The sequence below is a fragment of the Mus musculus genome, chromosome 17, assembly GCF_000001635.26.
Source record: "Mus musculus strain C57BL/6J chromosome 17, GRCm38.p6 C57BL/6J".
Classification (NCBI taxonomy): Eukaryota; Metazoa; Chordata; class Mammalia; order Rodentia; family Muridae; genus Mus; species Mus musculus.
In genome coordinates this window covers 45,377,442-45,403,468 of record NC_000083.6, presented here as the reverse complement: position 1 = coordinate 45,403,468, position 26,027 = coordinate 45,377,442, and the positions used below count along the sequence as shown (strand labels likewise).

At 43.9% G+C, this 26,027-nt stretch overlaps 1 protein-coding gene across 1 annotated transcript in view; it reads left to right on the top strand.

The window, feature by feature from the left end:
- Cdc5l (cell division cycle 5-like (S. pombe)) overlaps nucleotides 1-11,582 on the top strand; it is a 41,821-nt gene extending 30,239 nt beyond the window's left edge. Inside the window, exons 15-16 of the mRNA NM_152810.2 lie at nucleotides 10,264-10,476; nucleotides 11,165-11,582. Coding sequence (NP_690023.1) covers nucleotides 10,264-10,476; nucleotides 11,165-11,269 — 318 coding nt within the window. The 3' untranslated portion in view covers nucleotides 11,270-11,582. The remainder of the gene's footprint in view (nucleotides 1-10,263; nucleotides 10,477-11,164) is intronic.
- Nucleotides 11,583-26,027: the final 14,445 nt, after the last annotated feature.

The following is a 26,027-nucleotide window of genomic DNA, read 5'->3' as shown; positions in this document are numbered from 1 at the left end:
GTAATTCTTGCAGTGCCAGGGCCATGAGTGTTGTAGTTTTATGACTTCCAGCAGGTGGCACTGTTGCTCTGTTTTAATTCATAATGAAAGCTCTCGGAGACAGAACACGAGTGGTTAAATTGTAGGTTATACTTTGTGTCGTGCAGGCTTCTTTTCTTACAAATGACAGTTATAGATCTAAGGCCAACTTTGTAATTGATTGGTAGGCTGTTTGGAATGCTTTCTTGTAACATTTATATATAAATACTTCAATCTCTCACTTTGTTTGAAAAATCTCAGTTTGAGGTGGGTAAACTCTCTCTGCTGCAGATCAAGGACATCTTAATGTTGTTTAAAATGAAGAGGATAATCCCCCTGAATCTCACTTACTCTGCTGAGGCTCTAACTTGAATCTCACTTACTCTGCTGAGGCTCTAACTTTCATGACAGCAAACAAATGTCACAGCGTGAGTGCTGCTGTGAAGTCCAGTGACTCTTCTCTGTTGGATCAGCCCTGAGAATTCTGAAGGGAATAGCACAGCGAGCCTCCGCTGTTCTGTTCTGTTCTGTTGGAGAGGTACTTGGGTTGTTGTGAGCAGTCATTAAAAACATGTGGTTCTCTTTGTTCACTTCATACCAGGACTGAAGTCTTCTGTTGAACTGTTTTTGTTGAGGGATTGCTGATGTTGGAAGAATATTCATAAAACAGTCTAAAGTACTTTTTTTTCTCTTTTTGACTCTTGGGTAACTTGGCTTATTGTTAACCCAGCTAGTTAATTTTAAGGAATATTTAATCAAATCTTTCAATTAGTAAACTCTTATTCCAAAAGAACGTTTATTAAGTCTTCAGGAAGAAGAGAAGCAATTCAGAGATCCAAATAAACAAAGCTTCCATTTAGTGTGTATCCATCCATAAATCACAGCTAGATTTCTCAGAGCTCCTGAAGACAACAGTTTACTGGTTTGAAATATATAAATACTTTATTTCAACTGTGTGGTGATTCTTTCATCATCTCAGTTGATTGCTAAATTATAAACATCATTCAGAGTTCACTGTGAGGAGGAACTGTAGTTAGATGGTGTAGCTAACTGCTAATCCTCTACTTGAGGCTCAGGAAGGTGGGCTTTCTGGGCAAGCACAGTGCACCATGGCTGCCAGTGTTTGACCTTTGCTGCCATGAACTTTGGAATAGTGAATCCAAATTGTGGCTCCATCTCAAGCCCATCAGGCAAGAAAACACGCAGAGTTGTCATGGCTGGTGTTTCCTAAGCATACTTAAAAATATCCTCTGGAGTTTATACTGTGGGTCATTTTTTTTTTTTTGAGCCACCACTTATGTTTAATATTTGTAACTTGGCACTTAAAAAAAAATGTTCTTAAGATTCTTAAAACTGGGACTCAGTAGTTACAAGCACCAGCTGCTCTTATAGAGGACCCAGGTTCAAGTTCCAGCACCTACATGGCAGCTCACAACTGTCTGTATATAACTCCATTTTTAGGGGCTTAATATCCTCACACAGACTTACATGCAGGCAAAACACAGTGCTCATAAAAATAACAGTAAATAAATAAATCATTAAAAAAGAGATACTTAAGACTAATAGAACCATTTCTTTGATGCAGCACATGGTTGGATGTGCTTCTGAGCCTGTTAAGCATTGTAGTCACAGATCAGAAGTAAGTGGGAACCAGTCTGCATTGTAACTGAATTCGGGGATTCTATTTTGCAATGGAGGCAGAATTAACTGGAACCTTGTCAGACATTTGTTTGTAAAGGGGCAAGCAGAAATAAGAGCTCAGGAAAGTTGTGCAAGTACAGCGTACAGAGGCATTTTAACATGCAGCAGAAAGTCCCAGCCTTGGAGTAACTTCTGGGGCTGTTATGAGCTCCTGTGGGAGGTTAGAGCTTTTATTGTTTCTAGTATTTCTCCCAGAGTAACAGAGAGGCTCAATTTCTGTTCCCTGCCATGACTCTAAGAAAATGAGGGATGGCTGTAATTCATTGTAGAAAAACTTTCACCAAATTGTTAAAGATAAAGTGCTTTCCCCTTACTTACTCACACATTTAGGGAACACTGCTAGATAACTGCTGTGTTCCAGACACTGCTCTAGCCTGGACACATGACAGGGAACAAGACTGACATGTGCTTCGCTCTTGTGGACTTGGGTTCTCTGGAAGCATTAGCGGAGGGCCTCATTTTCGGATGATGCTAGCATTAGTCATTTCTGTGTTTGGGAAGTGCAGAGAGAATTTGAAGTGTTCTAAGTTGTTTCCACTTTGAGTGGAAATAGGAAATCATCTGAAGACATAATTAGTTTGAGTGAAGCAGTTTCCATTAGGAGCACAAGTGAAATAAAAAGCCAGAATTTAGGCCCTGCCATTAAGTTTAATAATATTTGAAATTGTAACTACACTGCTGTGTTGAGGAAGCATGACTAGAAAGTGGGTTTTGTCATGTTAGCTATAAAAATGGAAAGGCTGTCCTCAGAGGTAGAAACCAGGCCCAGTGGGGACACTGTTCTCCATATGTTACTTGCACAGTCAATATAGTCAAGAAATATTATGTAATGTTGACTTCTTGCAAACAAGTGGCTTACAGAACAGAGGTAGCAATTTAAAGGCCTTCTTGGTATATTTCTTAAAGCTCTGCCAAGGACCCTGACTTTGTGAGAGTTACATTATAGCATAATTGGCTGTACTGCAGATCCCATTTTTCAGTGCTTTTCATTATAGAGGCAGATATTTTAACACAGGAAAAGATGCACTTGTTACTCCACAGTGAAAACTTAGGCTAAGGATTAAGTTGGTCGGCATTGCTGGCTAGAGAAGTCTGTGCTGGAAATACGTCTATAGCTGTCCATCTGTTTTCCTGAGGCTGGGATGGCTGGAATAGGTGGCACGGGGTACATAGGAGGACTCTTTAGTCCTTGATAATTCTCTTTCCCCAGTTCTGCTGTCTGTCATCTGTCATGCCTCTTCAGGCTCCTGGCAGATTTCTTAGTTGTCTCCAGCAAGAACTCAGATAGGAGCTGACACTGGGGTCAGAGATCGAGCAGCACAGCCGTGTTGCTCAGTCCTCCTCTGCATGAGTTGAATTTGTGTTTTATCTCCTAGTCTGAGGATGCAACTTGCTCTGTGGTGCTGTCAGGTGCCTGGCTGCCTTGCTTGTTATCTAATGCTTACTAAGTCTCATAGATCACTTGAACCTGCATCTTATCAGTAGAGGGAAGGGTCATGAGAAAAACTTGATGCGAATAAGGAGTGCGGAGTGCGGTGATGGAAGGCGAGGTACTGGTGACCGGTCTGAGCGTGTTGTGGTGATTGAACTCCATCTTGCTTTGACAGGATCCTGTAGCTGAGTGATGGACTGGCAGTGAGCTGCCGTCTGCTGTGTGTTTATTTTGGGTGTCCCTAAACCTCTTTTTATATAAGGTTATATTCTGGCCCTTAAGCAAGTTTCAGTGAGGGATGCTCTGAATGTTTCTGAACCTCACTGGAATGGGCTTAAACTGTAGACAGTATAGGAGACCCAAGGAGAATGTGTTTATTTTGGAATTACTTAAGCTTAGTAACCTTAACAAACGCAGTGAGCTTGAAAGTAACAATTAGACTTTTATAAGCCCCATACAGCTCCCTTTGTAATGACCCGAGGAAACACTTACGGGTCCGCTGATTCATCTCCTGGGGACCATCAGTTTTCCACTGGTCTCTGGCCAGTCTGTTTTAGACAGTTTCTCTTCTATGCACTTAAAAATAACATTTCTAGACGTTTTTCTAAAAATAATACCTGTGCTTTGTAGAAAATGTAAGAAAAATAGAGAAACTGCAGAAGAAAAGAAGCTTACTGTTCATAAGCCGCCTCTGTAGATACAGTCACCCCAGTACACGTGTGGGCACACATATACTTTTAAATTTTTTCATTTAATTTTATGGTGTGTGTGTGTGTGCTACCTGATTTTATATATAAGCGTGTCATGTATGTGTCTAGTAGACATGGAGGGTATTAGATCTCCTGGAGCTGGAGTTACAGATGATCGTGAGCCTCCATGTGGATTCTAGGAATGTAACCCAGGTCCTCTAGGAAGCAGAGAAAGTGCTCTTAATCACTGAGCCATCCTTCCAGCCCTCTTTTTGTTTTTTCTTTGTTTTTAAAAAACTGCTTATTTAATTTGTTGGTGAGTGCTAGTGTGAATGTGTCAGAGGAGGGGGTTGGAGCCCCTGGAACTGGAGGGACAGATGGCTGTGAGCTGCCCTGTGGGTGCTGGGATCCAAACCCAGGTCCTCTGCAAAAGCAGTAAACATCTCTCCATCCACACTCTGAACCTTTCAGTGTGTAAGCTCACTGCATAAAGAAAGGAAAGTTTTAAAACTGAACTGAAATGATTTTGAACCATGTTTTCCATCTAATAGCATAATAGTGTAAATAGTAGTATTAAGAAAAAAAGAACATTTACTTCCACTTAAACTCTACAGGAAAGTGTAGCTTGTAAAATCTCTGAAGTACCAGTCTTGTTTATGTGTGCTACTGCTTGCAAGGTTGTGAAATGCCACCTTTGAATCTTGTGAACCGTCTCCGCTGTGTATTTCTATACTTTTATAGCTTCTTTAGAATAAACAATTAGAAACCTTAAAAAAAAAAAAAGATTTATTTATTTATTTTACGTATATGAGTAAACTGTCATTGTCTTCAGACACACCAGAAGAGGGCATCAGATCCCATCACAGATGGTTGTGAGCCTCCATGTAGTGGCTGGGAATTGAACTCAGGACCTCTGAAACAGCAGCCAGCACTCTTAACCTCTCCCTAGCCTCACAATTAAAAACCTTTTTTAAAAAAAATATTTATTTATTTATTTATTATATGTAAGTACACTATAGCGGTCTTCAGACACTCCAGAAGTGGGCATCAGATATCATTACAGATGGTTGTGAGCCACCATGTGGTTGCTGGGATTGAACTCAGGACCTTTGGAAGAGCAGTCAGCGCTCTTAACCGCTGAGCCATCTCTCCAGCCCACAATTAAAAATCTTAATAGCTTCATTCAAGCTTTGAAATTCTTGTTATGTGGAGACATACAAGTTAATGTTTTGATTTTGTGTCTATTTTGTTTGTTTTTTAAGGGAGTTGTCTGGTGGCATCAAGCCACTCACTTCCCCTGTTCCTTTCCTTTCAGCCCAGGGAGGACATTGCTTATTCTCATTGTGCTCCAGTCCAGGCTGCTTCCATGGGTGAGGATGCCAAGGAAGCAGGCTGACTGAAGGCTAGCCTGTTGTTCAGAGTTCACCTTGTCTTGGTGGCGTGGTTCTGGGAATTGAGTAAACCTAGAGCCCTATGCATGCTAGGCAGGCGCTCTGCCTCATAAATACATCTGCAACTTGCTTTTTATTTTTTGAGACATGGTCTCACTGGGTTACCCAGGCTGACTTTAGACTCAAACCCCCTTCCTGAACAGAGACAGGCCTGCACTTGGAAACCCTGATGGATGTTTATCTTGCTAGGGAGCCTGAGTGGTGGTTTGTGTAGAGGTTGATGCTCCTGTTGGTGGGTACATTCTCACAGGTAGAAGCCTCAACTGCCTACACATGTCATCCTAATTGACTATACAAGATCCTTTTAGTTCTGCACATCTCAAGGACAAAGATCATTACTTCCTTGGGGTTTTCTTTCCTTGTCTTTTTTTTTTTAAGATTTATTTATTATTATTAATAAGTATACTGTAGCTGTTTTCAGATGCACCAGAAGAGGGCGCCAAATCTCATTATGGGTGGTAGTGAACCACCATGTGGTTGCTGGGATTTGAACTCAGGTCCTTTGGAAGAGCAGTCAGTGCTCTTACCCATTGAGCCATCTCACCAGCCCCCTTTCTTGTCTTAAGTAGTTTGTACACATGCAGTTTCTGACATATACAACAGACAGACTGGATAGCCGCCGAAAAGCTTTCCACCAAATTCAGTGTACCAAAGTTCACCTGACTGTGGTGGAGGTGGGCATGAGGTTAAAAAGGGAGGAAAAGGAGGGTGCTTCTCTGTTCAGCCTGCTGCTCGGCTGAGCTCCCCTTGCCCACATGTTTGGAACTCAGTGTTTTGTGTTGCAGAGTGTGGAGTCTTCACATACGCATAGTGAGAAGCCTTGGGATGGAAATTCTTTGTTTCTTATGCAAATAGCCTGAAAAATTAAATAATTTTACTTTTTAAACTTTTACAGTACGACATTTTAAATAATTTTGAGGCCTGGTAAATGAGGGTAAATATAAAGTTTCCCCTTGGGGTACATGCCAGTGCTCACAACATGTTAGACTTTAGAACATTTTATATTTCATATTTTCAGATAGATGTTCATCCTTTAAAAATAACTGAATAGCATTAAAAATAATTTTGTTTTTTTTAATGAGTGTGTCAGTTTGTGTGTGCGTGTATGCACAAAGCCAGAAGAGAATCAACAGATAGACATGAGACTCCAAGTGTGTGCTCGGACCCAAGCTCAGGTGATCTGAAACAGCAGCGTGGTCTCTGTAGCTGGTGAGCCATCTCTCTGGCCCCTGGAGTAGTAGTTTTTGAATGTTGTTGATAAGTGTAGATGGTGTAAGTGCTTTTTGTTGTTGTTTGGTTGTTTGTTTGTTTGATTTTTGTAAAGTGTCTTACTTAGTTGTCCTGGCTGGCCTGGAACACTCACTATGGCCTTAAACTCACTAACATTAGTCTGCTTCTCAGTGCCAACACATTTGACTGTGTAAGTGATCTTTAAAATGTGGTGGTTTGAGAGGTGCTGTAGTCCCTCCCCCAGCCCCCTTGTTTTTAGAAGAGCACTTGGAAATCAGATGGAGGAGGCTGTATCATTTCCTTACGTCAGGATTGCACTTTCTGTTGTTGTTTTGTTTTGTTTCTGTTTTTTTTTCTTCAAAATAAGTTTCAATGGGACAGCTGCTGATGCTTAATTTAAAAAAAAAAAATTAAGTTAGCATCCCGAGTAGTGGGCTTCATCCTGACAGCTAGACGCGCGTGTCAGTGCACTCTCCTGCTTCCCTTCTCCCCCCCCCCCCCCCCCCCCCCCGGCTTACTTATTTTCTAGAAGACTAGGATATGAATTTGATAACAGCCTGATTTTTATCAGTTTTAGCTTTTGAACCACCAGCTTTTAGCTCCTGACACCTCAGGTCTTAGAGTTACAGGCTTTGTTTCCCAGTTTGCTCAGCAGTCAGTAGGCTGTGTTTTTAAAACTTACTGATATCCCCCCCCCCCCCATTTTAACAATTAGATAGCAGATGTCAAAAAGCTAAAAATACTAAAAGCTACTTTTTAATTTTTTATGTCTGATGACTGACTATACACACATAGACCCACACAGATAGACATAATATATTTACTTATTGAAATTTTTTTATTGTGTTTCAATTTATTTTATCTAAAGCTGTAGTTGAGCCAGAAGATTTTTATGAAGTTTGAGGTGATTGAAATGTAATTGTTGGCAATAAGTAGAAACTAACAACTTTGAAGTTTTAAAACCTCTGGTGGTTTGGGAATAATAAACAGCTGAACTATATGAGTGAGGTAATTACCAGAGACAGGGGACTCAGTGCTAAATGTACCACGATGACTAATTAAATGGTTTCTGCACATAGGTATTAAGCTGTTAACCAGGCTGGAAATTGAATATCTATGGAGTGTGGTCAATGTAAAGCTAATTGAGATATCTTAACCAATGAAAATGTTAATTTGTATAACTAATTTTTAAGACACACCATATTAACTTGAAATTCTATGCTTTTAAGGGTTTTTGGATGTGTATTGAAACCCACATGTGAGTGAAGTCTAGTACTGGTTGAGTTACACACAGCACAGACCTTGATGTAGCTCTGTGGAATTTGCTACTTGCCTCTGGTGGAGGGAAGACTGATGTAGTGACAATTGATAACCAGGTCTCTGCTGATCCCAAATGGATCCATTCCTCCTCTTGGCTGCTCATTAGAACTTAGTGGGGACTTGGGAGACAGTGTTCTGAAACCATTGAATCAGAAACTGGGGTTGGTCATTTTGAAAAGCTTCACAAATAATTATAAGTTTAGACATGGTCTAAATCACTAGTTAAAAAAGACGTGCTCCAAAAATGTTTGACATGGAAGAGAGTAAATGTAAAATACTGTCTTCACTCCTTGACTGCATTGTGAGACAAAATTAAAATATTTTGCAAAATAAAATAAATATTTTTATTTATTTTTAGTTATGTGTGCATAGTGTGTGGGCATGTGCACTTCAGTCCAGGTGCCCAAAAGGGCCAGAGGCCTTGGGTCCCTGGAGCTGGGACTTAGAGAAGGTTGTGTGCTGCCTGGCTTGGGTGCTGAGTCCTTTGCTGAGCTATTGCTTGAGCCCGATAGGAGAGCCATTTAGTTTTCTCCATACTACCTTTCTAGAACCTAGATCCAGAACACTCTGCTTTTGATCTCAGGGACAAGGAAGAGAGAACTCTTGTCTTATATCCAGAGGAACTGCGGAGTGTTTCTCTCTCAGAAGTGCTCTTTCCTCTGTGCAGACTCTTCTCTGAGATGTAGATCACATAGCTCCGACAGCTGCTTTCAGGGAGAGAGATAGCTGCTTCTCCTGCACTCACAGCGCTGTGCAGATGCTGCTACGCCTTAAGGACATTTTCTTCACCCTGGGAAGAAGCCCTATGCCTGTGGCATTCACTTCCTCTTCTCGACCTGTGTGGCTTTGGCTGCACTAGTCCCGTTCTCAGTGCTTCACAGAAGTTAAGCCATGTCTCGTGTGGCACTTGTGATTGGCAGCTTTAATTAAACATTGTGTTTGCAAAGTTCACAAGTAGCATGTGTTAGTACTTCCCTGCTCTTTATGGCTGTGTGCTGCTCTCGTGTAGGTATCGCTCACTTTGTTTACACACACACACACACACACACATATATATACTGTGGGTGGATGATGGGGTTGTAATAGTGTAGCTGTGAGCAGGGTGTATGTCTCTGCCACTGCTTGTCTTCACTTAGGTAGACGCTGGGAAGAACCGAGTACTCAGGGATCCTTCACCTCATTTGAACTTCATGGTTAAAAAAAAAATCTTCTCATCAAGTCAAAGAGTATTAATATTCTTATGTTCTGATAACGTTGCGTTGTAGAACAGAGGTCCAGTGTATGTCATTTGATATGGTGGTTTACAGAAGGCACACTGCCCATCTAAAAGAAAGCACAGCTGTTCTCTGATCTTTCCCCCAAGAGGTCCTTTGTTGAAGTTGGAATTTAAAGATTTTCAAGTCTCAGTCCTTTACTGAGAGGAGTGAAATGGTTGGCCTCTTCATATCTATAACACAATCATTGTAATCAGCTCATAACTGTTCATTGCTTATTCTATGCCACATTCTGGGTGTTTGGGAGTGTTTGTATACATGATCTCCTTCCAGTTTCATGTTTGACTGTCAGTGATGACCATTTTATTACTGCTGGAGAAATGGAGGCACAGAGTTCGGAGAACAACAGCTCCATCAGAACAGCTGTGTAGTCCCACGGCTCTCACCAACTGTTTGCGCTGCCTGCCTGCCTGCCTGCCTGCCTGCCTGCCTGCCTGCCTGACCAGTAGTTGTTGGTTCTCTTGGCAGCTGTATTATGCTGGGAACTTACTGATTTACTACCCATGAGAGAAAAATAAGGAACAGTAGCATTATACTTGGGTTTAAGTCAATTGCAGAAGCATAAAACCTTAACCTGTATAAATGTTGAAAGAATGATGGGTTTGAAGGAGCTTTATCTAAAGTAACTTTAGCTCCATCCCATATTCCAAGACATGCACATGCAGTATTCTTCCCCACCCCTGGTAGCTTACTTGACTTTGACCTCCAGTAAAGCAAGCTGGCGGTGGTTGGGTACAATACCATTTTTCAAGTGGCCTGCTGTACTTGAGTGGAATATCGTTCGGTATAAGAGGGGGAACACGTGTGTGATACCGAAGTGAATTTTATTACGTAAAAGAAGATGACTAGGTGGCAGTCTAGAATGACCGATGAATGATCACAGAAACCATTTGCACAAGGTAGAGAGCAGTTTTCCCATGCTCTGAAACTCAAGCCTGCTTTGGGATTGAATTTTGGGCGAAGTTATGGAATAGTTGGGTATAAGGTAATTCCATGTTGAGGCCAATTTTGTGTTACATATGGGATCAGTGAAGGTGAGAGGAACCTGGTGTATTTTGCTTTAGGTACTTAGTTTAGCCCTGTTATATAATAATCTGTTTTTCTCATGTATATTCATGTGATTCTCCACTCCTTCCCCAATTCCCCAGATAAACAGGGGTCACATGACAACAGAAGCCAAGAGAGCTGCAAAGATGGAAAAGAAGATGAAGATTTTGCTTGGTGGTTACCAGTCTCGTGCTATGGGGCTCATGAAGCAGTTGAATGACTTATGGGACCAGATTGAGCAGGCTCACTTGGAGCTACGCACTTTTGAAGAACTCAAGAAACATGAAGACTCTGCTATTCCCCGTAGGCTAGAGGTAACAGCATGTGTTGCCTGATGGCTCAGAGGACTGTGAAGAGTCACCCAGTCCTTTCTTTCTCCTCCTCCTGGCAGTTATCTCTGAAGTCAGTATTGAAGTGGGTTTCTGACTTTCTGATCTAGACCTGGCTATGCTTAGATGGCTATCAAGCCAACGATTGCTGCTCTGAAGACTCTTCTCAGTGTCTTTTGTATTAAAGGATGGACTGTGTAAGAGAATATAAGTCAATTTTGTGGCTAGTTTCCTTGAAACTTAGTGGCTTGCCATTTATGTGGCTCTGGGAACCAGCATCTTTTAGTTTTGTGATTGAAGATGCTGCACATCACAGAACACCAGCTCCTTTGCTAAATTGGGTTTAGATTTATCTTCTTAGTGTGCACTCTAGCCCCTGCCCAGCCTCAGGGCAGTCAGGGCTTTTTGCAATGTGTTGTGGGTATTGATAAGATTGCAGAGGTTTGTTTATTGAGAGCAGCAGAGGCTTTACAGGGTGCTGATCACAGGACCAGAGCAAAGAATGGTTGTGGTATTAGTGTTTTAGCAAAGACATTGGTTGGTGGTTTCTCTGTAAAATGTATCGGTGTTCCTGAGAACTGTGAAAGCCTGAGAACTTACACAGCTCTTTGTAAGGTAGGCTGCCGTAAGTGGACTTAAGTTTGAAGTAACTGGAATATTTTTCTCTCTTCAGTGTCTAAAAGAAGATGTGCAGCGGCAACAGGAACGAGAGAAAGAGCTTCAGCAGAGATACGCGGATTTGCTGATGGAGAAAGAGACTTTACAGGCAAAGTTCTGAAGCACAGTGGATGCTCTGCCACAGGAGATCGAGTTGCTGGTTTCCTACTCAGCAAGGCTGAACTGAGCTTCCTCTTCATTGACAAGTTACCCAGCACCGTGGTTTCTCAGTTGTTTGTTTTGAATGATACTGATCTTTGCGTTCCGTGTTACAGACTTGGACTCCAGGATAATGAGGGTTTAAATTATCCAGATGCTCATTCTTTGCCAGTGTCATATTTACAAAATTTCGTAGTTTAGGCCTTTAATTTAAAAAGCCTGACTTTAAATACTGCCTGTGAGTAAACCCTTGAATAAAAAGAACATGTGAAAAATTGAGTGTAGCCTTTTGTTTGAAGTAATTAGATACTTAGGGTGCCCACAAACCTGCCACCGTGCTTGCTGCGTGCCACACTTAATGAGCACTCTGGAATGAGGTGATGCCTGACTCAGTGTAAGTCCTTAGGAGGCAGTCCTTGGTGCTCATTTCTCTACACTGGCAAGATGGATAGACTTGCTAACACCTAACATTATTCCCCCAGTATCTCCTTAGAGAAGTTTCTTCTGGCTACTGGCACGAAAACTTGTAGATTATAACTCAAAAGATTTGCTTTTTTTTTTTTTTACTTTTAATATTTTACATGAATTTTGAAAAATAGACATTTAAAGATTCATTTAATAAGGACATCAAACTTTGTGTAAAGCTTTGCATTTAGCTTAATATACTTGGATATGTTTGGAAATTGGAGGATGACCTATAGTAAGGTGACTTAGTAGCAGAGTGTGGTGGTCCAGGCTTGTGACCACAGCACTTGGGAAGCTGAGGCTTCAGCGACAGTGACAACAAAATGAACACAACAGTGTCGGCCAACAGTGGGTTGGACCTAGCAGAAATGTTTGCCTGACTATAGCCTACTAGGGACTAAAGGAAGGAGGAAGCATTCATTCATTCATTCATTCATTCATTCACCAGGTATTTGTCAAATGAGTATCCTGTGCCAGAAGCTTGGAGCTAGAACAATGGATAAAATAGGCTCTATTTCTGTTTTCTTGAGCATAACTCTCTTGAGGATGACAGATACCTTTTTGCTTTTTTGTGACAAGGCCTAGCTCTGAATTCCAGGCTGGTTTAGAACATACAGTCCTGAGTCTGGCTTGGAATGTGAAGTGATCCTCCCGCCTCACCTCCTGAGTGCTGGGATTACAGGTATGAGTTGCTGTATGACGTCTGGTGAAAATCCAAATATGTATCAAGTGTCGGAGATGCGTGATAGTTACAGCAGAGCTCTTGCTGTTGACATTCGTTAGGGCATACTAGACGTGCACAGGGAAAGAAGTGTCATGAATTTTAGATTCTATTAAAGAGGGCAACATCAGTGTGGCTAAAAAGATCACTCTGAAGAGGTGTAGCACCAGGTAGCACTTGGTTGCTATTTTAGAAAGCCAGGGCCTAGTCAGATCCAGGAAAGGCCATCCCACCAGGATGGATTGCCAGCCCCATGCTGCTACTGTATGTTTGGAGGAGCAAGCAGAGGACAGTGTGGCTTCGGTGTCAGGAGTGGCGTTAGCACAGGCCTGACCATATGGACCCACATGGGAGGGAATTGGGCTTTTATTTTAAATTGTGGAAGTCATGAGAATACTCTTAAGAAGAGGAGTGACAGGTCAGCCATGGGAGTAGGTTCATTGCTGTGGCCATACTGTGGAATGTCTTGCCTGGGTGGAGGACAGGAAGCCAGTTCCTCTAGGAGCCTTGATGCAGTAGTGGAAACTTGAGGGTCCTTTGGAAAGTCGGTTGGATAGTGTTTTGCTGGGGCAAACACATGAAGGAACGTTTCGTTAAAGTGGGCACAGGTGTGAAAGTCTAAGGCAGACTCAGGAAGGAACGTTTCGCTGTAGCAGACACAGGGGAGGATGCTTTGCTAAAGCAAGGACAGGTGATGAAGGACTCTTTGCTAAGGACACTGTGTATTGGCTCGGCTTATATTGCGTGGTTGAGCTGCATGTCTCAGGACTCCATAGAGAGCAACACTCCAAAAACCTTGTGGTGTGCTGCAGTTGGTTGCCGCTTCCAAGGACTAGGGCTGATTGCACTCACATGCTGAGGCAAGGCACATGAAGGATGTGATGTTTGGAGGGTATAAATAGGACTCCACGGAGTGATAGAGACAGAGCTTGGCTTGCTGGTACAGCTAGCTGTGCAATGATTGTGGGCCTCACGTCTTCCCTGATGAGAAATGCACAGCCAAGAACTCCTGGTATTTCTGTTGGTCCCTCCTGCTGACTTGAGCTGAGGCTGGGGCCTGGCTGTCTCTGCCAGGTTGTGTCACTTACTGTTGCTAACCCAACTCTACTGAACTGGACTGCTGGTGTATCTGTGAAGTGTTTGTGAGTGGAACGAGCTGCCGCTGCCTGCTAACCTGTGAACTGAACTGCCAATTTCCAGACAACACAGGAGTTGGCTCCAAAGAACCTTTCTAAACAGGTCCCATTTCCCTTGTATCCTTTCTTTTCCACTACCTCTGGTGGGTGATGGGTTACAAGGAAGGTTAAAGTGTTTAATAACCATCATTAAAAATAGGAATGGAAAAAATTAAAGTTACAAGCTGCCTGGGTGAGGACATGGATGCAGACCCATTGGGGCCTTAATGGTTAGCGCAGGAATGGACCATAAGTAAGCCTCTATTTTTCTGTTATCTAGTCATTTAGCTTTCCCATTTCTGGTAAGTTCTTATGGGCTTTTAAGGAAATATTTGATATCTTTGTATAGTGATGATTTTTAAATTTTGTTGCAGGTTGGTTCAGATGTCTAGAACTCTGTTAAATGATAACAGACAGTCTTGTTCTATTACTGTTTTTTTTTTTTTTAAAGATTTATTTATTTATTACATGTAAGTACACTGTAGCTGTCTTCAGACACACCAGAAGAGGGCGTCAGATTTCGTTACAGATGGTTGTGAGCCACCATGTGGTTGCTGGGATTTGAACTCTGGACCTTTGGAAGAACAGTCGGGTGCTCTTACCCACTGAGCCATCTCACCAGCCCTCTATTACTGTTTTTTAAGTTGGCTTTTTGACATAGACCTCTAGAAAGGTAGTCTTCATCGTTTCTGAGTTTTATAGGAGGTTGAGTTAGGAGTCTGTTGGAGTCTTTCCTAAGGCTGTTTGAAACCATCTCTCTTGGAACCAGTTACATTCATTTAAAACATTCATAGTTCATTTGTGTTTTATGTAGACTTTAAAGTATACGGGCTAAATAGTTGTTTAATAAAGACTCATTGTCATTACAATGTAGGCAGATGCACTCACAGCCTAAAAGAATCGCCAAGACTTGCAGCTTCAACACCAGCATGCAGAACCACTTTCGCTGGTCAGTAGGTCTGCCGTCATCCTTCCTCAGTATCCTGGCAAGATGGAGGCTTCTGACATCCAATGCAGGCATGTGTCAAGTGGTAGAGTTTCTTAGAAACCTGGTATCTGGGGCAGAAATTAAATGTGTGTGAGCCAGTGTACCAGCATGCATAAGAGTCTCTTCAAAGCATTAGGAGTCACAGTGGGTTAGTGCCTATCAAGGCAATCCACAATGTCCAGATGGCAGGCATGTGGCTTGGGACTACCTTCCTAGGATGCTTTTCTCCCAAGGTGCAGTTGCCCTGTTGGTGGTTTAGAGAATGCCTTTCTTCTGTTATTTGAGAGCTTTGCATCTGTACAAGAGCACACTAGGTCTTAGGCCTGTTTGACCACCGATAGCTTGTGGGCTTTTGGTAGCTGAGCTGAGTGTGAGCCAGCTGTGTAAAGCAGGGATCTGATTTGTCCCTGGAGCAGCAGAAAGACTGCCTGTGAGATCTAGTTCAGAGCCTTGTGTAGAAGTCCTTCTGTTATTCACACACACACACACTCACTCTCTCTCTCTCTCTCTCTCTCTCTCTGAAAAGTTCTTTGCTTCTGGAAATGTACACAGTTGCTAACAGAAATCTCTTCAGTCAGTGTTGCTCCTTGGAAGAGGTTTACTCGGCTCTGCGTCATGTGTCTGGTATCCGATGGGCCTGTTTTCTTCAGAAAACTTGTGTTTTGGTTTATTGTGGCTTTGTTTTAAAATGTTTCTCTCATTTAATGTTATTCCCCCCAACCCCCAACATTCAGAGTAAGGGATTCAGTTTGTTTGAATGAAATGCAGTGTTGAAGGCGTTGGTTTTCTCTGAATGGTGTGACTATTCCGGCCATTTGCGTGTGTGCCGTAGCCTTGTTTCATAAATACTATATCACAGTTTCAAAATGTGGTTCAACAATTAATACTATTTAAATAGTTCTATGTTGCTAGCTTTAAAAATGTTATGTTGTTATTTGTGTGACTTTGCATTCTGTAAAGAAAGTATGACTTGTGTAATTTTTGCTTTAGAATGTATTGAGAGTTTGGGACCTATAATCTTTAAGAAGTGTTCTGGGGCCCTTTATTTCTTCAAGACCTTTTTCTTGTTTTTACATTATTGTGTGTGTATTTGTTTCTCAGATGCCTTAAGGCTTCAAAATCTATATATCCAGCAAGGAGTATTATGTCTTGAGGAATTATCTCCCAACCATTATATATTTAGCTGCTGATATTCTTTTTTTTCTGAAATCTTCGGTTATTTTATGATTAGCATTTGTGCAGTCCCCTAGTAGCGCACCACAAAAGCCACTGTGTCACAAAAACTGCCAAGAGCGGCACCAGGCACCTCCTTCTCTCCCAAGCCCGTGGCCGCTTCAGTCAAATGTCCCACAGGAGCTGACCAAAATGGCGGCTCCTGTCAAAGTGGCAGTATCACCGCATCTCAGCCCACAGCTGTCTCAGGAACTGCAGGAGCTGGCCACTCCTTTCCTGCCTCGACCTCCTGCCAGCGAGAGGAGCTATAGCCTTGTGCTGTAGGAGCTGTGCACAGTGGCAGCCCCACAGAGAGCACCTCAGTAAAAGCCAGCTGCACCCAGGAAGGACTTCCCACCCTAACCTGAGGGCCTGATGCGGGAAGCGGGCCAAAAAAAAGCCTGTATTTTCAGCTAGAGTTCTTAAATTGGTCTACCACATAACCGAGGGTGCTTGTTGGCCACTCTGGTCTCCAGTGGAGCAGGAAGGGCAGCGGGGTGCTTTCTCTGCCTCTCTCAGCTAGCAGGCTTTCACCACAGCGTCTGGCTCCTGAGTCTTCATTTGGTAAATGGGAAGTTGGGATTTTGTTTTTAAAACAAGTTTAAAAAAATTTTTTTTTAGAACAAACCCTAGTGATCTGCCTGCAGGATACATACTTAAGCCAACTTCAACTTTTTAAAAACTTTTAAATCTTTAAGAAGTGTATTAGTTCTTTAAGAGTTTCCTATACTTTCCATCCACTGCCTCTGCCTCTTACAGTCTTCACCCAGTCTTCTGTAATGGTCCCCGAGCCTTGGGAGGAGGGATCATGGTCTATGTGTTCCATTCAGTGCTGAGCCTTCTCCATTCTTTCTGTCCACCTTGGCCCAGCTGTAGGTCTCTGCTAATCAATCACCCTCTATTGCAATTAGACAAGGGATGAGAAGAGAATGCCAGGTGCATAACCCCTTTCCACATCTTTAAAAGGATGAAAGGATTGAGACAGGGAAGTGTTTCTGCTCTGATGGGAAGATATCTGGGGACTTAGAAGCCCAGGAAGCATACAGCTCTGAGAGGAGAAGGTACTCAGTGGAAGGGCATCCTGAGACATGGGCGCTCAGGAACCACACAGCTCTGAGAGGAAGCCTCCTCAGCAGTGGTGTTGTGGCTCCCAGGGGAGGGGATCCCCAGCTGAGCTGAGGTGCTCAGGACCCTCTGCCCTGCTTTGTCTCCCCTCCCCTCCCCTCCCCTCCCCTCCCCTCCCCTCGTCATTGCTTCTTTCTTTCTTGACTTCTGAGTCACACCATACATAAAATCTTTTTTTTTTTAAAGATTTATTTCTTATTATATGTAAGTACACTGTAGCTGTCTTCAGACACTCCAGAAGAGGGCATCAGATCTCATTACAGATGGTTGTGAGCCACCATGTGGTTGCTGGGATTTGAACTCAGGACCTCAGGACCTTTGGAAGAGCAGTTGGCGCTCTTAACCACTGAGCCATCTCGCCAGCCCACATAAAATCTTTTGAAAGAGATTATTTGTTGGTAAGTCCCAGGTGTGGAGGGACAAGTCCAGGGATGGCTGCCCTCTGCTCCCAGGAGCTGACAGCAGCAGATTGGACAGAGGGGCAGTGCTTGTTCAGGATTTCTGAGGGGGCGGGGCTTCTCAGGACAGTGATTTCCTGAGTGAGGATTGGTGGGGTTTTGTGGGAAGTTCAGGGGTTGGTGGGTTTTCCACTCTCCTGCAGCAGAGCTGTGCACTCTCACAGAGGCTGCTATGTCCTACAGATGAGTTCATCTCACTCTGCTCTACTGTTTATTGTTTTTATTATTATTTTTAAAAATGGCTTGGTGAAGATTGCATGCTGCTCTTGCAGAGAACCCAAGTTCCGTTCCCAGTATGCATTTGGGTGGCTCACGACGGCCTGCTGTAACTTGTGCTCCAGGGTATCAGCTCCTCTGGTTTCTACTGGCACCAACCAACACGCATGTGCAAACACCCACACATACATAATTTAAAACAATCAGGATAAATCTTTTAAATAAATGGTAGCTAAGGAGTCTTATTTTCTCAAGTTTAACTTCTGCTACAGTAAATAACAATAGGTATGACTCCAGAAACAGAAGTGGGTAAGTTTTCATCTCTTAAACTTGCCGGCTGGAGAGAACTGTCTCTGCCCAAGCAATCCATGGCTGTCGGTCCTCTTGATCAGCGGCATTTTGCGTTCCCACTCTCCTCATTCCACTCAGGGCTGTCTGCTGTGCCAGGGAAGGATGGCACTGGCTGAACCTTCTGCATCCAATGAGTCACTGTGCCCCCAACCTCCTGTGTGTGCCAAGTGTGTAGATACGTGTGTGCACATGCAGGTGGAGGCCGGAGACTGAAGTTGGATGTCTTCCTCAATCACCTCACCTTACTTTTTGAGACAGTCTAACTATGGGGGTTGTTAGGAACGGGGCAGCATTGAGTTTGACATCTTGGGGTGTCTACAACATGGGAAATCGAGAAGACCGCACAGTGGGGGTGTGTCTGCTTCGTGTACTTGGAAGTTGTGACTTGAACAGGAATGGTCTTCATAGGCTCATAGGTTTCAATTCTTGATCACCAGGGAATAGTACTATTTGAAAGGATTAGGAGGGGTGGCCTTGTTGGTGGAAGTGTGTCACTGTGGGTAGGCTTTGAGGGTTTCAGAAACCCAAGACAGGTCCAGTGGTTTTCTCTCTTCCTGTCCTCTGTAGATCTGGATGTAGAGCTCTCAGCTTCTTCTCCAGCCCCATGCCTGCCGGCATGCCGCCATGTTTCTGCCATGATGATAATGGACTAAATGTCTGAAACTGTAAGCCAGCTCCAATTAAATGCTTTCTTTTGTAAGAGTTAGTTGGTGATGGTGTCTCTTCACAGCAATAGAACACTGACTAAGGTGGAAGACTTTGCGGGTTCTGACCACTTCCTGGAGATCTGCTGATCACTAGTTGGAGTGGGAGAGTTTGTTAAGCAACGTGAATACCTTGAAGGAGACGGGTTTCCAGACGTTCATTTCAGGAGGGTCAAGCTCTCTACTTGCCGAGGTGGATCTGAGACTCAGTCTGGAGGCTGTCACTTGCTCTGTGTGATGATTCTCACTGGCTTCTGCCTGTGGACTTAGAGCTTCCTAAGGCTTCCAGGCCCTGCTCCAACCCAGCTGAGACTAGTGATTCCAGCTCCCACCCAGTGTCTACCTATATGCTTGCAGGTGTCCTTAGAGGCCAGGAGAGCATGTCAGGTCCTCTGGAATGGTGGGTGATGGTGAGAAGCCAGATGTGGGTGCTGGGAACCAAACTTTGGCCCTCTGCAAGAGCAGCTGGTGTTCTTAACCACAGAGCTGTCCCCCCAGCCTTGGGGCCTCCATTTTAACACGAGTCCCCATGAGTGTGCAAATTTGAGGTACATATTAAAATTGCGGAAATGCTCCTGGGCCTCACCTAGGAATTGTGGCGTCTGTAAAAAGGCAGTTTGGGTTGGTTTTGGTTGCCCCACGCTCTTGAGAAGTCGTCTTTAATATTCTGTTCCCTGTGGTGGCCTTCCTGTTCCTGCTCTGCCCTCTCTCCCAGCACACCTATTAACAATTTGTCCATTCTTTAGAACCAGGGAAAAAAAGCCATTTGCAAATCTGCCCTGCAGCTCATGGGCAGATGTGATAACTTACTCAAACCAACTTGATACTTATTTAATTTCCCTGCATCATCCACTCCAAAGCATTTTTATAAAGCCATTTCTGAAACCTTTGGATAGGCCATTTGTTGGCCTATAAGACCTTCTCCCCAGAGAGGCTGTTAGTTATACCTGGAACAAGAAAGCTCTGTTATTAGAAATAATATTTGGCCTTGAAAAAACTCTAGATAAGTCGGGGGGAAGAGGACTAAGAGCAGGAGACAAGCTGTGTCCGCAGTCCCCACGATTGTGCTTTGACAAAGGAGCAAAGAGAGCCAGTGGGAAAGACAGGCCCAAGAAGCTGCTGGCTCTTTGGAAAATGTGCTCTTCCATGTGTTAGCCACTAGCTACATGCAGCTTAAAGGACATCTGAATTTACATAAAATCAAACATTCAGTTTCCCCAGTTACCCTAGCTGCCTCTCCACCATCACAGGAAGTTGTCTTGGGTTGTGCTATTCTGGGAAGTCATTTAGTAGCCACTTTCCTATTGTGACAGTACAGTTTAAAGCTAGAACAATTTAAAGTGAGGAGTGATTTATTTCAGCTCATATAGTCTCTGAGGTTTTATAGTCTGTCATTGTTGGCTCTGTTGCTTATCGGCCCATGGTGAGGTGGAGTATAATGGAGGAGGCCACAGAAGCGATGTGGTAGAAGGAGGGAGAGAAAGGAGACCAGGAAAAGACAAAATTCCCAAGGGCATGTCCCCAGTTGCCAGCTTCCTCTAGCTAGGCCATTTCCCAAGGTCTCTATTACCTTCCTCCAATAGTACCCTTATTCTGGGGACCAAGCTTTCAATATTGTATTCGTACTGGGTTGTGATACAGGCTACTGGATTGTGATGGTTTATTGGATCAGAGTTGCCCTGCCTATGCTCAGAGGGCTCCTCACAGTCTGAGAAAGCTTCCCCCAGCACAAGCAGGAATCCATGCCTCTTAGTCCTGTGATGCTCCGAGGAGAGTTAATATGGAGCAGCCCCTGCCTGCAGCCTCTATTGACTGACAGGAAGCTTGTGTGTGCATGTGTGCACGCATGTACACTCACATGTGAGTGTGTGTGTCTGCTTCTGTGCATGTTTCTGTGTGTGTGCATGCATGTTTTTTGTGCATGTGTCTGTGTGTGCATGCTTGTTTGTGTGTCAGGGTTAGGGGTGTGTGTGTGTGTGTGTGCGCGCGCATGCATGCATGCATATGTGCTTGCATGTGTGTGCACGTGTGCTGAGCTCCCAGGCAGCAGAGCTGGTCTCATTATCTCCTTGAGCTACTGGATACTCAGCACCACACTTAGCTTTCCTCAGCTTGGTGTGCAGGTGTGCGTGGAACTCAGAGGACAGCCTAAGTTGTCAGTCCTTAGGAACTGTCTGTCCACCTTGTTTCTTGAGACAGGGTCTCTCATTGGCCTGAGGCTCACAAAGTAGGCTAGCCCTGTTTCCATCTCCCAGTGCTGGATGACAAGCATACACCTCACATGCGAATCCTGGGGCTCTAACTCAGGTCTTCATGCTTGCAGAGCAAGCATTTTACCAACCGAGCTATCTATCTCTCCTGTCCTGACACTTGGTCTCTTTATGACCAGACACTGCCACTGACTAGCAGGGTACGACTGGTGAACAAGTTATATGTGAGGTTTAGCAGATGAAAACCTTTAGGAATTCTCATTCACTAAAAATAATAAAACAGCAACTAAAATTAAACAACTGCAAGCTGTTCCCACCTGTCTCTGTGCTCATCTGATGATAGATGTGTTTCCATGTCTTAGAGAATTCTGCTCAGGTGAACAGTATTAGATCATGAGGTGGTACAAGGCCCTTTGTTTTAATTGCTTTGGAGTCGGATGCGGGCTGTTTTCCATAAATTAAGTCATAGTTTGGTAGCTGTGCAAATGGTATTTGACTATTTTTGACTATTTTTTGAAATTATTATATTTAGTATGTGTGTGTCCTTGCATGCTGTGGTGCACAAATGAAAGTCAGGGAACAACTTGCAGGAGTCACTTTTCACCTTCTACCTGTGGGTCTTGGGGATCAAACTCATGTCATGGCTTGTCAGCAAACATCTTTATCTTCTGAGCCACCATGCCTCCTCACTTTAAAATGATACCTTAAATACAAAGGTGTTTGCATACTTGTCTTAGTGTTACTAGCAACACTAAGGGGAGGAAAGAGATTATTTGACTTACATGTCCATATTGGTGTTCATTATCAAAGGAAGTCAGAACAGGAACTCAAACAAGCCCAGACCTGGAGGCAGGAACTGATGCAGAGGCCATGAAGAGTGTACTTACTGGCTTGCTCATCATGGCTTTCTCAGTCTGCTTTCTTATAGGACGCAGGACCACCTGCTCAGGGGATGGCACCGCCCACAGTGGACTGGATCCTTCTCTATTGATCAGATTAAGAAAATTATCAATCAATTAAGAAAATGTTCTACAGGATTGCCTACACCCAATGGAAGCATTTTCTTAAATGAGGTTCCCTCTTCTCAGATGACTTTAGTTTGTATCAAGTTGACATAAAACTATGGCTATACAACCCCTCATGTTACACAAAGAAGGTTGTACACAGAGAACATAGAGTTTCCTGCCTGAAAGTCAATACTCATGTTCCTAGTAGCTTTCCTCTGTGTCAACAGGAACGGGATCTTAATCTGTTTATGCAAGCGTCAATGCTGCGGCTGCAACTGTCTATGTTCAGGTAGCAGTGTCCTGGTGCTGGTTCAGTGTTTTTTGCATTGGTCTTTGTAAGTGGGTTTCAACGTCCATTAGCCTCAGTGGATCTCACGCCCTGTAGCTACTATGCCAAAGCAGGGACATAGTTCTCAGGGATGGGCCGTGAGAAATGCCCATCAGAGCTACAGTTGAGGAAGAGATTAGAAGAACTGTAGTTCCAATCAGCTCTGTGTCTGACACCACAAGCTCTCAGTATTGTATTTCTTTTGCTGTCACAGTCTGGGGACAAGCAGTTTCCTGTTAAGAGTAGAGTGTCCTCTTTTGATGGCTAATCTTCGTTGTTGATGTGGCCCCCATCTGGAATCAACTAAAACCCAAGGTGCTGGGGAGTCCTGGGAGGGATTTTCTTCATCAGTTTATCGGAGTAGTTGAAGCAGCAAGACCTATTCTGAATCTGCCACCTTCTAGTGGCAGCCACTTGGAAGGACATGGAAGAAAGACGCCTTTGCTGTCTACCTGCTTGCTCCTACTCTTGCTGGCAAGTTCATCTGTCCTGCTTCTGTGGTTGGTATTAAATCCAGCTTTTTCAGGATTCTGATGGAGACTGAAGACGAGTATCTCTCCAGGAACCATCTAGGGCGACAGAAGCAGAGTGGGACTGTCATTCTGAGATCTGTTACAGTGAGATCCAGCCTCACCGACTGAACAACTACCAGATTCTTGACTTTCCCCCTTCCCCTGGGGAGGCAGCCAGTTTTGGACCAGCGGGGACCACATCCTGCAAGGCAGTCTAATAAATTCCCTTTTAATATACATACTCACCCATCAGTTCTGGTCCTTTTGAAGATGACTAATACATCTTGTCACACCATTTTAAGCCAGCCCTAGAAATGGAACCTGCACAACCCCACCCCCACCCCCCAATTCTCATGGCAGGTGGGGAGGAGGGAAGAAGAGATTGTTCACTTGTCCAGAAGCCCATGGTAGGAACTTGTTAACCTTCCTTGTTCCCCATAGATGAACCAACAAGGGCAATCCACATGGTGCTGTTAGTGAAGGTAGGGAGGAGCCTACATGTCCACAGTGCACCCTTAGCAGCACCTACAGATATGGAGCACTGTGGTCTTCCACCCAGGGCCTGCTCCAGCTGCTGTGCTCCGTGCTGTCTTGCTAGGTCCTCTCCACTGTTTTCCTGGCACTCATGTCCCTGGCTCACTCACAGCTACAGTGCTGTGTGAGTCAGGCACAATGGTACACTTAGATGGGAGACTGAGGCAGGAGGATTACCATGAGTTTGAAGCCATTCTGAATTATAGTGGGAGACCATCACAGCAGAGTGACAACCAGAAAGAGGAAGAAATAGCTGGGCCCAGGGGTGGTGGAGCATGCCTGGAATCCCAGCACTCAGGAGGTAGAGGCAGGAGGATCAAGAGTTCCCGGCTAGCCTGGCTACATAGTGAGACTCTATCACACTCAGACATATTTTCGTAACTTTTGTGCACTTTTCTCTCAAATACTTATTTTCAACTGTCTTCTAAAGTCTCCTTTTTTTTTCTGTTTATCTTCCTATATACACGCTACACAATAACACATTCCAGTTGTTTTAAAGACTTAACATGAAAAACAAGTCCTGAAACCATTAGAAAAAAACCCCAGCAGGCTATTTTTAAGGTCTCAGGCAGAGAGGTGTACTTAAAATGGATCACCACTCCACACCCCTTGACCACAAAGGACGAGAGCCATCCGACTGACTTCGTTTTCAGGATGGTAAATGGTAGCATCTGAAAAAGGACAGGCAGATGGCCCAGTAGAAAAAAAGATGAACAGGAAGTTCGCAGAGGAGCATATCTCAGTGGCTAACACACACGAGGAAAGATGTCAGCCTTGTCATTCACTGGGGAAAGAAACATTAAAACAAGTTGGGTGTGGTAATTCCGGCACTTGGGAGGCTGAAGCAGGCGGATCACTATGGTTTAGAGAGTAACAGTGATTCCAAGACTGCCTAAGTTAAAGAATGAACTGTGTCTCAAAAACCAGTCAACCAACCAACTACCCAATCAACCAACCAACCATTCATCATCCACCCATCGATCTATCCATCCATCAGCTAACCAACCAGCCAATCAGTCAGCAAGCCAGCCAGCCAACCAACCAACAAGCCAACCAGTGAACTAATGAACCAACCAACTAGCCAGCTAACCAACTAGTCAATCAGCCAGCAGTATTTGTCTTTCTGTATCTCGGATACTTCACTTAAGAATAATTTCTGGGGGGCCGGAGAGACAGATTATGTCTTAAGAATGCTGGCTGCTCTTCCAGAGGTCCAAAGTTCAATTCCCATCTACATGATGTTTCACAATCATCTATAATGGGATGTGATGCCCTCCTTCTGGTGTGCAGGCATATATGCAGACAGAGTACTCACACACATAAAATACATAAATAAAGAATCTATTTTACAGATAATAACCTTCAGTTCCTCCCATTTTCCTGCAGATGTCGTGACTTCACTCTTCTTTCTGGCTGAGTAAGGTCCCATCGCGTGTTTCTTTATCTGTTCATTGGCTGATGGGTGTCTAGGCTGCTTCTGCCTTCTGTGTATTCAGGAGCAGTATAGCAGTATGGTAAGCCCCACAGTCTAGTATGTAATTAACAATTAAAATATAATCTCCTTGATCCTCCAAGTTACAGTAGACGCAGTTCATCAGACAAACCTCACTGCCTTGTCTGTCGTGTCTGACTCTAGCAAGGCTGCCCTGTAAATGCTTTGGTTTGAATTTTTAAAAATTCCTCCGAGAAAATATGGATTAGCCAAATTATTTTTTTGAAAGACTCAACTGCTGTATGACATTTTCTTAATTCATTAATTTTTGAGATGAGGACTGGCTACATAACTTGCTTCATAATTCAGGCTGACTTCAAGCCTTCTGCCTCAGCTTCTCAAGTTCTGGGTTCACTGGGCTTGGCTGTGCAGCATTTTGGGGGAAAAAAAAACATAGACACCAAAAAGTCATCTAAGGTGTTATTTGTCCTTAGCAACTTGAACAAGTTTATTTAATTCTTACTTATGTTATATGTGTGTGTGTGTGTCTGCATGCATTTATGCCATGAAGCCCTGGAGTGTTGGATCCCCTGGAACTATAGTTGCTGGGAACTGTACACCCCCTTCCCCACCCCTGTCCCTCTAGTTCCTGCTTTTCTGCTCATCTCCATTCTAATCTGCTTTCGTCAATGCCTTGGGCATTCCTTACTTAACTTTCTCCGAAACTTCCTTTCATCCCTGTCAATCTCTACTCTGGCTTCACTCAGACAGCACGGCCTTTTTTCTCCCTCTTCTCCATCTTCCAGCTGTGGACTAAGAACCTCAAAGAGGGAACCTGAATCTCCCAAGTAATGCATCGACTCTGGTGGGACTCCCCAGAATTTCCACTAACAAGTTTCCAGCAGGAAGCAGAGATCCTGTCTCCACAACTACCGTGTGTCAGGAGTTTGCACCGATCACCTTTCTCAACCACCCAGCAGAATTCTGTTTCTCTGTACAGACCAGGAGGTGGTGGGTTGGGCTTTGGGTTCAGGCCCTGGGTCAAGTTCCCAGAGCTGGAGGGTCTGTTTGACAAGTAGGGCCTTCTCCAGGCAAGCACCCCTTCTGGCCTGGGGGTTGGCCCTGGCCCTGGAGCCCACCCGGCAGCCAGTCCACTGGCGCTGGCTGCTGTGGGTGGTGGAGGAAGGGCTCGCTGGTCCCACTGCCTTTCTGTGGCTTGAACAGGAAAGAGACAAAGGTTCCATTTTAGGGCTGAGGAAAAGCATTTGAGGTATTTCCATGG